The following is a 10,179-nucleotide window of genomic DNA, read 5'->3' as shown; positions in this document are numbered from 1 at the left end:
GATTCTATTCCAAGATACCTTACATATTTTCTTGTTATGGAAGATGCTTTGCTCATTCCATCCTTATTTTTTTTTATAGGTCGATGTTAATAAGTGATTAACGGCACTTCTTTTAGGAATTAAAAAAAAAATTGATGTTTTGTGTGAAAAATATTAAATTTTAAAGAGTTAAATGTATTGATTTATATATTATATTATTATTTTTAATATTTTAAAATATTTGTTAGCATTTTTATTATACTCCATCGATAATATAATAATGGAATCGATGCTACGACAAATATCGAATAGTTAATTATAATAAATCATAATAGTTGAAACCATAATTTTATTTAATAAATCAATAACTATATTAATAAAACTCGAACTTAACTAAAGTTATAATTCACAAAATAAAGATGAAACTTGAACTTAAATACAAAATAAAGTTACAAAACTATTAAATGTATAATTTACAATACAAAATAATGTTAAAGTTAACAATGATGAAACTCAAACTTAAATCATTTAACATTTATTTATCATGATATAAATGAATTTTAATAGAATGAATGGACAAATTAGTTATCGTAAACGTCAATCAAAGTAATTTTATGTTAAAATATTTAACAAATTTACATATAAATTATTTTAATTGATAATTTAGAATTTCACTTATGCATTTGAAAATTCACAATTTTCAAAAATTAATTAAACTGATACTTATACATTCACATATCAATTTGCATATCCATATCAATATTCTTCTCGGGACTACTATTTGAATTATAGTTACTAATAAAGAATTAATTCTTTTATTTACGTAACATTTGTGTATATAGATATTAAAATAAAAAATTTGTATGCTAAAAATATGAACAAATGAAAAATTAACAATTGGCTAAGTATATTTGGATAGTTGAATACATGAATAAACAATTGAATTTTTTTTTAGAATTAAAATATTAGATTCTTTTATAATAAAAACTTTAAAAATTACTGAAATATGATCATTTTTATAACCTTGGTGTAAATTTTGTTCGAAGATTTAAAACTCATTTGAGGAGTTTTTAAAATCAAACTATTATAATATTGAATTATTTAAAAATTTCATTATGCCATTTATTAATTATTAATGTTACTATGTTGTATTTGAAAAAAATAAAATTTTAAAAATTAAAATTATTAAAATCTTATTTGTGAGTTAATATGTCATAAGATAAATCAAATAATCTTTTTTTATTTTTATCAAAAATAATTTTTTATAAGTATTGATTACGATAAAAAATTGTTGATATTATTTTATAAATATACTAAAAATGATAATTAAATAATTAAGTTAATGGAGATTTTTTTTTCTTCTTTTGTTCGACAATCCTCCATTCCTTGTAGAGAATGTGGACTATGATTCTAACTCTTCTAATTTATTTATTTATATTTCATTTTGGATTGTATATACCCAACAGTCAAAATATCCACAATTTACTTCAAGTGTAATTTAGAAATACAATTTAAACTATACTATTGATCACACTTTTGTCACTATCATCATTGTAACTTAATACTCTTCAATATTGTCAGTACCATCGCCCAATAGCCAATACCATCATCAACTTTGCATGACACCTTCAAACAAAAGTTGTCATTGTCGTTACTCTCTAGCACCTTCGACACTAATGGTTAGAAATTCTCAATTTTATGCAATTGTTTATTTCAATAGTGGAATTTAAATTAGACGATTCAGTCAATTTTTGTATGTAAAATAATATCAAACGTCAATCTAATTCAAATAATTAAGAGTTGTAACTTTGATTTCTGAAAATTGTATTTTAACACAGCACATAATAGAATATTTATGATTTTCAATCTGACACACTTTAACACTATCTTTATTGTTATTTGATAGACTATACAATATACGTGCACGTGGAGTCATTGACTGTTCAATATGTCTAAATTTCAAATTTAAGAATTTTATTTTAAAAAAATCATCTATTGAGTCATGATTACATAAATGATTATGACGAATCCAAATTCTTCACTATCACTTTGTTTGGGATTTCCCATAACTTTTGTCATTGCCCTGCAACCTTCATCATCGTCATCACTATCCAACACCAACACCATTCACTACTATCACCACGTGTCACTCTCCACTTTCAAAACAATTGTATTTTGTAAAAACACAGTCAAACATGATTAACTGTTTTTAATCAAAGAATCAGTACATAAAGTTCATTGTTTAATGATGTAAGCTTCTTTTAAAGATATGTTAACATTGTAAAGAACAATGTCATGTGTACCTTCAATCATATTTTACCATATTACCATGGTATAACTAGTTTTTAAAAATTTAATCAATTATTTAAAATGATAGAAATGGAGATTCTTTATATACTCTAAAATTAAAGTAATGGATCCATCATATAAAGGTTTGAATTAATGTATCCAACGCTATAGAAATGGAAATTCTTTATATACTCAAAAACTATAGTAATAGATCTATCTATGAAAATGGAGATGATCTTTACTCTAACTGAGTATAGAAAACGAAGAGAACTTCCCAATTACAACAAATAATCGATACTAATACTGTGTGAGTGCATCTGATTCATCTTAAGTATTATGAAGAAAGAGGAAACAAAGGGAGAAATTTAGAAAAAAGATGATAAGAAGCATTACAAACAATTTGGTTTCAAATATTGGCTGCAATAATAATAGAGCAACACACCATGCCAATGCACCCCAGCCTGACCAATACCTGACTGCAATAGCACAAAATAAGTATTATACATTGATATCCCTTGTGTGAATCACTATATATGTTCTGAAAAACAATTTAAGTTGCTTGATAAATTAATATTTATATCTCCTCCACCAACAAAGTAGATGAATTAAACTTGGTCATTTGCTTGCAACAGACCAACAAAGTGAAAGTAGTAATTTCCTTCACAAAAAAGTAGTTTCCCCAAGATAAATGGAAAATTGAATGTCCTTGATGCCCTTGCCAAAAACACAAGTTCTATGACTTACTGAAATCGAACGAAAATGTCTTCTGGATTTGCTCTTTCAAAGAAGGCGACGAGGAGGGGCGCGAGTCTGCATCAATGAGGAATGATTTCAAGTGCATTGCAAACTCTTTCGGCTTTTCTATGTTTACCGCATGTCCTGCATTCTTGATGATCACCATTTGAGCATTTTCACCTATATGTCTGCTTGAAAGAGAAGAAATTCAAGCTCAACTGGTTTAACACGATGCACCCTTTCAATACATATTATAAGCAGAAATATGAACTTCTACTGAGTTGAAATATCACCTTTTTAATCTGTGGCCTAATTCCAGAGGGAATATTTGATCTTGCTCTCCCCACATGATTAGAGTAGGCTGCTCCAATGAAAACAAAAAAATGTTGTCAATACTCAAAAGAAGGTGAATCATGTTAAACGTTAATATACTAGCTGGGTTTTGTGATTGTGTGTGTCATAGATAACTAGAAATCAATGCATCCCAAATGAGAAGATGTATGGTACAGATTTGGGAATTATTAACAGAGAGGATAAAGCACAAATAAACAAGGCACTAAGCCCAAAATCTCAGATGTTCATGTGATGTGACCAAGGAAAAATGTTTGAAAATAACAGTATATTGTAGTATAAAAACTTTAAATTATTTGGATATTTCAGTTTGAAAGAAACTTATTGAGTCAATTCACCATGAGAGATGGATTCACTCAAACATAAGTTTGTGCTCATTCAACCATAAAACTACGACAACAAACCATGTAACATCAACACTTCACATCGAAGGTGTGTCTTGCATCGCATTTCAATATAGGTTAAATTCAATCACTTTCATTATCTTAAATTATTACTAGGCGTCAATGTCAGTTTCGTATCTAGTACTCGTGCCTATGTCTGTGTCAGCGAGTGTTGTATCTAGTGCTCATGTCTATGTCAATGCTTCATAGACAGCAATGCAACTGAGCCATATCTACTAGGTTGGAAAACTAAAGGTATAATTTAGAAATAAAGAAAGAATACCTACAATTTTAACACATAGTAAGAGGACACACATGTATACCTGTTTGATATTTGGAAGGTTGGAAAGTTGTCTATCTTTTAGTATTGCCTCAAGCAATTCTCTCTTCTGTTCAATGTGATCTGTGCACATCACCTGTCCAAATTAAAATTCATTAGAAGAGTAATGTGATAAATAAACCACTTGATCATATGATTATAAGAAAAGAGAGAAGCATAATCATCTCTATAGCAATGACATCTCTGATCGAAGGTGTGTCCACGACACTGACCCCTTGATTACATTCAATTAATTCATTTTTTTCAAATTATTCCGGGTGTCGTGTTCGGTATGTGTGTGATAATGATACATACCTGAATGAAATCTTCAAGGAACCAAGAAGGCACACCCCTAGCAGGCTTAACAAAAGACAACCTCATCAATTCCCTAAGCTTATTAGGAGTTTGTGGCAACAAAATACTAGAAGCTTCATCCAAACTAGAAACGCTAAACAACCCATTTTTCATATCAATTTCCTCTAAACAAACACCAGCACAACACAAAACCAACTTCTCAATCACATCAGGAAACTGAGCAGCCAAACTAAAGCCAACAAATCCACCATAACTTATCCCAACCAAGTTCATTCTGTGGACCCCATGAATCTCCATGAGCTTCATCAAACACATAGCTTGAAAAGATTCTGTTCTCTCTTTCCTTGATGTGAAGGACCCACCAAAAAAGAGAAGATCAGGGACGTATACATTGAAGTGTGCGATGAAATGCCGAAGGTGTTCACCGTATTGCCACATTGCATTGGCTCCAAAACCATGAACAAGAACAAGTGTTGGATTATTTGGATTGTGTAATTTAGGTACCCAACAATGCATGGTGGTTCCTTCACCGAGATCGGTGACGACGGAGCGGAGACCGGCGACGGTGAAAGAGTGACGGTATAACCAATCTCTGGAAGCGGCGAAGCTGAAGCATCTTGAAAACTTGGACAACATAAAAAAGAATGAAACTTTAAATGATTAATGTGAATGTTAATGAAGAAATTCAAATGGGTGTTATTATTTTGATGCAATGAATCTCATATCGCGTTGGAATATTGTGTAGCTGAGAAAGATATGAGAATCAATAAAGAAAAGCATTTAGAATATTATTTTAATTATAATTTTTATAAGAATTGAATGAAGACGGTGAGCGAAGAACACGAGAAAAGAACAAACTAAAATTGAAATGCAATAATTGCGGAATGGAAATTCATGAAGCGGTTACATGCATCTAATACATTCCAATATATAATAAAAATAAAGAATGAAAAAGACACTTCCTACATCTTCCAACTTTTAGGCAGAGGCAACACTACTGATTGGGATTGCATCTGTCAAAACAAAAAATACTTGGATAGTAAAATACTCTGGACTTCTCTGGCCGTTGGATATTTCATTGGATGTTTCAAATTTATAATTTAAATTTTCAAAATATTAAATCTTTTCTAACTATAGACCATCTTTAAATAATATATAAACTGTTTAGTTTTAATCCAACAATAAAACTCTCGGGGTATGTCTGTATTATGCAATCAAGATCTATTTAACACCTAGTGTTTCTATTAGAAAAAAAATATATATGTACATAAGAATAATTAAAAAAATTGAAGGGAGAAATGAAAAATAATTAGTATGACGTATGAATTAACGTCTAAGTTAAAGAAGAAAAAATACTATAAAAACATTAAATCTCATATTATTATATTTTATGTTGTCAAATCTTTGACAAAAAAAAATGAAGATGACGAGAAATGGCAGATCCCACCAAACCAACTTCCATTGTATTTCTTTCTAGTCTAATAACCCAAAATTTGACTATAAATAAATAAAATACGATTAAAAAAATTCCAACAAAAGTCCAAATTACTAGCCATTTTACTCTAAAAATGGAGCATAATACAAAAAGTGTTTTAATTGTTGATAAATTGAATTCACTTTTCTTGAAAACAAACGAATTAAATTAATCCACTATTGCTTTTACTATGTACACGTACACAATAATTCAAAAACAGTTTTCAATTAAAAATACGTTTGAGGGAGAGTTTTCAATTCTTTGAAAATTTAAATTTTCTTCTTTTCAATATAAAACCATAAATTATAAACGTACATTATGTATTAATTTCCAATGAATTAACGTTAGAGCTTAATTTCGTTTCCTATTTCGGCAAAAGTTTCGCAAATGAAAGAGAAAAAAAGTGTTGGTGTCGACATTTTCTACTTGGAATAAATCTTTATAAGTTTTACTCTACCAATAATTGTGTAATAATCAATCGAGATATCTGATGTTTAGATAGAAGACATAAACATGATAAAATGGATAACAATTGATATATAAAATAATCGTCTACAAAACTTTAATTAAACCACTAAAAAGAGTTTCCAAAAAACTCTACAGGCTTCGATAAAATCTAAACTACTTTCCTTTTGCGTAGTCTTTCTTGGCACTTCCCTTTTTAAAAGGCTTCTTCTGAGTTTTCAATTTGCTATTAGTTGATGAAGCCTTCGATTTATCGCTCCTTCGGTTTTTCTCTTTCTTCACATTGTGCACTGTGACAGCCTATAATACAGAGAGAACAATTATGATGATTTGAAATACATGTTGCTTCACTAGATGATTTGAAATACTGTGCTAGCAAAAATTGAAATACATGTTGCTTCACTAGATGATTTGAATGTACCTTGGTAACATTGAGTATGTCATGGGAATTCTTGGCCATGATCTTGTTCAATATTTTTTCAGTTTGCTCTCTCTCCATTGATCCGATTCCTGTTCCTTCTACCACTGGCAGGAACTAGATGAAAATAGAACAAAGGAAGCTAATCAGCAAATCTAATGAAAGATAACAGCTTCTACACCCAAAAATTTACATAAATATAAAATAAGCTGATTTGTGTAAGAGCACGGTGCACACCTTTCTGTATTTTCCTTTATGTTGTGGAGCCTTCTCTCCTGGCAATTTCTTGTCAAATTTCCCACCACTAGCTGTGGCTGTTGCTGCAATTCCTGCTACGTTGCCTAATATATCCTTGGTAACCTTCTTAGGTGCTGCTTGAGTTCCTGTTATGGGCAGAGAAGTAGCAGCCAACTGAACATGGCTGCAAATGGAAAATATTTAGATTTCATTTCCAGTGGTTTTTTGACAATTAGTACTTTGCAACTGCTACTATTACTGATTAGCCAGCTAGTATCTCACATATTTTAAGCATTATATAAGACACTATCAGATTTCATGAGAAGTTTATGGTTCCTCTCTAGTTTTCTTGAGAGAAAGAAAGAAAAGGATAACAAAATCCTCCTTGATTGATTTAGCAGACAATACACTTTTTCTCAACATTTTATTTCTCCCCGCCCTCTTCTTCACACCAATCAGACAAATTGTTCAAAAGAAAACAAAACCATGAGGCCATGACTATGTGCAAGGTATACAAATGTCAAAAGATCAAAACGGTCCAACAAACTTTGAAACAGTTGACACTATGTTTCCAACAGATAAATAACCGGCTAAGGTGTGACTCAACTCAAATCTAGATTTCTAGAAAAGAACCAATTATCAACAAAATAAATTACGCGCAAAAGTAATACAATATGCATGTTGTATTATAATGAGAATAGAAAAAAATAGAATGCCACCATGCAATAAAAACCTCAAGGCTAATAAATGGAAATCGTTAAGAGAAAAACCTAGGTAAAGCCCCAAACTTGGCAGCATTTTTCAAGTTCTGTAGCCGATGTTTCTCCTGTTTTTCAACTCTTCCCTTTTTATTTTCCTTTCTTTTGGCAAAAGGATCCTCTCCTGGATCTGCAAAATGTTATAATACCATTATTAATATAACACCTTACAGCATTGAGCGACAGTACAATCAAACCCATAAAAATGTGAAGTACAAGTATGCATTCTGTATGCACACATGAATATTTTAATGTTAAAAGAAGTATGAAAAATAATAACAATAGTACAAGAGGTTCTTCTAGCATTCATAGTTGGCTTTAAATAAATACGTGCAAACTTCAAACTAACTTGATCTAGATTATCAACACACAAGAATATGTATCTCCAAAATGCAGAATTAAGTACAAAAGAGACAATTTAACCAAAATAATAATAATAATAATATTGAAAGTAATGTCTTCCAAAATTTCAAGTCCTAACTGATGGGTACTTCATTGAATAGATGCACGACATACTATTCTTGAAAGCTCATAAGGAGACTGTATAATCAATATTTTTCAACGTTCCCATTTTATAGTTTGGATCTTCAAATAGGTCAAAGTTGCTCTAACTCAAAATCTAATTTGATATGTACGGTTAGCCTGTTTGAGTACACACATGATAAGTTAAACAGGTTTGCCACGCATGAAGTATCCAAAGTCAAAATCAAATCCTATTCCTAGTTGTGTCCAACAGTGACAACTCACAGCTCAAAGAAAGGCTATTCACATCTCATTTGCAACCACTTAAAACAAAAATAATAGCAGCCCCGGAGAGGGAATGCAGATTGAGGTTCAATTATTTACCATCAGTTGGTTTTGCCTCGATAATAGGTATAGCATCTTCATCATTGGCATGATCATACCCATAACTGCGTTTCCATGTTCCAGATTGCTCATCAAAAACAACTTTGTCCTTCTTCCGTTTTTGAATTCCTGCAAAACGACAGAACAGAATAAAAGGTTCAGCAAGTAAAAAAATACCATAAAACAAGTCCAACTCAGAAAACATAAACAGAAGCAGCAGCATTAAGTTAATGTGCAGCACAACTAACCTTGCTTTTTGGCAAAAGCTTCCCATTTGGTTGGAGGTTTTGGCTTTGGAAGCTGAAAACATTACAAAACTTAATGAGCAAAAAATGATTTCGCTGATTAACTAACATTAATTAATAATAATAATAATAATAATAATAATAATGAAATTGAACATACATGTTTTTCTCTAGGTAATTTGGTGAGAGGTGCGGGCAAGTTAACGAGGGGACCATCAACATCTTCAGTTGAAGGCAAAGTAAAGAGTGAATCTGCGATAGCTTGAACTAACTCAGTTCCTTTCTGTAAACACACGTTCACCAGATCTTGCCTAATAAATTAGGTTAAATTGAAAAAGCGTTAGAAATAATAACTAAGATGCGTAACATGATAGAATGAAAAGGAAAGTAAGAAGAAGAAGGAGAAGGAAGGAACCTCGAAAGAGGTGGTTGTTGAGAAGGGAAAGCGAAATGAGAATCGAAGGCCATTAGGTTACCGAGATCGACCTCGAAGGTCTTTTCGCCTTCCAACATCTCCATGTGATTCTACTTCGCCGGAAACGACTAAGAAGGCGAGTTGGCGGCGGGACTAGGGTTCGTTTGGAGAAGAAGACGGTAACGCAGTTTTCTACTTTTCTTCAACTTCGAATTCCAATATCCTTTTTTCTTTTGTTACAGCTTCTTTTAATCTTGTTTTTTTGTTTTAATTTTTTTTTGTTGGTATATAACAATATTAATATGGGTCTAGGTTTTGGTGGGAATGGGGGATGGGTCAATGACTTCTTGGGCCGTATTGTGATTTTACCTTTTATTTTTATTATAAATAAAAAAGATTATTTGTTGTTGGTTGGGCTAAATCAGTTACAATTTGGACTTTAATGGAGCGGGTCAAAAAACATTGATCAATAAATGGATTAAAAAATATAAGAATCCTAAATATATACAAATGTAACCCATGTATAGATAAATGTTGAAAATCCCTAATATACAAATATAAATCATCTATAACTACTATGTGTAATAATTAACCTCGTATATTGTGATTAGTAATATCAATTAATTTTAAAGTCAATTAAAAAATTTATTTTTTTGTTATAATAAAAATGTTGAGTGAAGAAAGGATGCTTCATTCTAAGATAAAAAAAACTTTCATGACTCAATTATATCTATAATAAAATTTATATTTACCTTTTTTTGTGACAATAATAGAACTAAAATCTACATTTGTGGGATTAAGATATGTCTTTCTACTGCAAGTCCAAACCGTTAAAAGTAAATTAGAAATCTTGTTTTGAGCATGTATATTTACAAAAATTGTTGATTAATAGTTTATGGAGTACATATTTAAATTCATCTAAAGTTTTAAAAAATTTAAAATTTAAAAAA

At 30.5% G+C, this 10,179-nt stretch overlaps 2 protein-coding genes across 2 annotated transcripts; both read right to left on the bottom strand.

Moving 5' to 3' along the window:
* Positions 1–2,350: 2,350 nt before the first annotated feature.
* On the bottom strand, positions 2,351–5,150 carry LOC101515359 (uncharacterized). Its single transcript, XM_004485528.4, has 5 exons — positions 4,372–5,150; positions 4,061–4,153; positions 3,297–3,364; positions 3,013–3,191; positions 2,351–2,744 (listed from the first exon to the last, which is right to left on the bottom strand). The coding sequence occupies exons 1-5, from the start codon at positions 5,005–5,007 to the stop codon at positions 2,596–2,598; spliced, it is 1,125 nt and encodes a 374-aa protein (XP_004485585.1). The 5' UTR covers positions 5,008–5,150; the 3' UTR covers positions 2,351–2,595.
* A 1,209-nt stretch (positions 5,151–6,359) lies between these two features.
* LOC101515036 (ribosome biogenesis regulatory protein homolog) lies at positions 6,360–9,485 on the bottom strand. The gene is made up of 8 exons (XM_004485527.4): positions 9,230–9,485; positions 8,975–9,125; positions 8,818–8,869; positions 8,570–8,698; positions 7,736–7,853; positions 6,966–7,149; positions 6,732–6,845; positions 6,360–6,610 (listed from the first exon to the last, which is right to left on the bottom strand). Exons 1-8 carry the CDS (start codon positions 9,331–9,333, stop codon positions 6,467–6,469), a joined length of 996 nt encoding a protein of 331 aa, XP_004485584.1. The 5' UTR covers positions 9,334–9,485; the 3' UTR covers positions 6,360–6,466.
* Between the last annotated feature and the right edge of the window lie 694 nt (positions 9,486–10,179).

Source organism: Cicer arietinum, chromosome 1 (assembly GCF_000331145.2).
Source record: "Cicer arietinum cultivar CDC Frontier isolate Library 1 chromosome 1, Cicar.CDCFrontier_v2.0, whole genome shotgun sequence".
Classification (NCBI taxonomy): Eukaryota; Viridiplantae; Streptophyta; class Magnoliopsida; order Fabales; family Fabaceae; genus Cicer; species Cicer arietinum.
Note: the sequence above shows the minus strand (reverse complement) of the source record. Positions and strands in the feature narration are given on the sequence as shown.

What these genes read in the sequence shown, in the direction of transcription:
- LOC101515359 (XM_004485528.4), bottom strand. Translation starts at nt 5,007, where the DNA reads ATGTTGTCCAAGTTTTCAAGATGCTTCAGCTTCGCCGCTTCCAGAGAT. An exon ending in ACCTTCCAAATATCAAACAG is followed by an intron (nt 3,365 to 4,060) that starts GTATACATGTGT and finishes TCATTGGAGCAG; the next exon opens with CCTACTCTAATCATGTGGGG. An exon ending in TTAGGCCACAGATTAAAAAG is followed by an intron (nt 3,192 to 3,296) that starts GTGATATTTCAA and finishes TCTTTCAAGCAG; the next exon opens with ACATATAGGTGAAAATGCTC.
- LOC101515036 (XM_004485527.4), bottom strand. Translation starts at nt 9,333, where the DNA reads ATGGAGATGTTGGAAGGCGAAAAGACCTTCGAGGTCGATCTCGGTAAC. An exon ending in CAACAACCACCTCTTTCGAG is followed by an intron (nt 9,126 to 9,229) that starts GTTCCTTCCTTC and finishes CTAATTTATTAG; the next exon opens with GCAAGATCTGGTGAACGTGT. An exon ending in CGAGGCAAAACCAACTGATG is followed by an intron (nt 7,854 to 8,569) that starts GTAAATAATTGA and finishes AACATTTTGCAG; the next exon opens with ATCCAGGAGAGGATCCTTTT.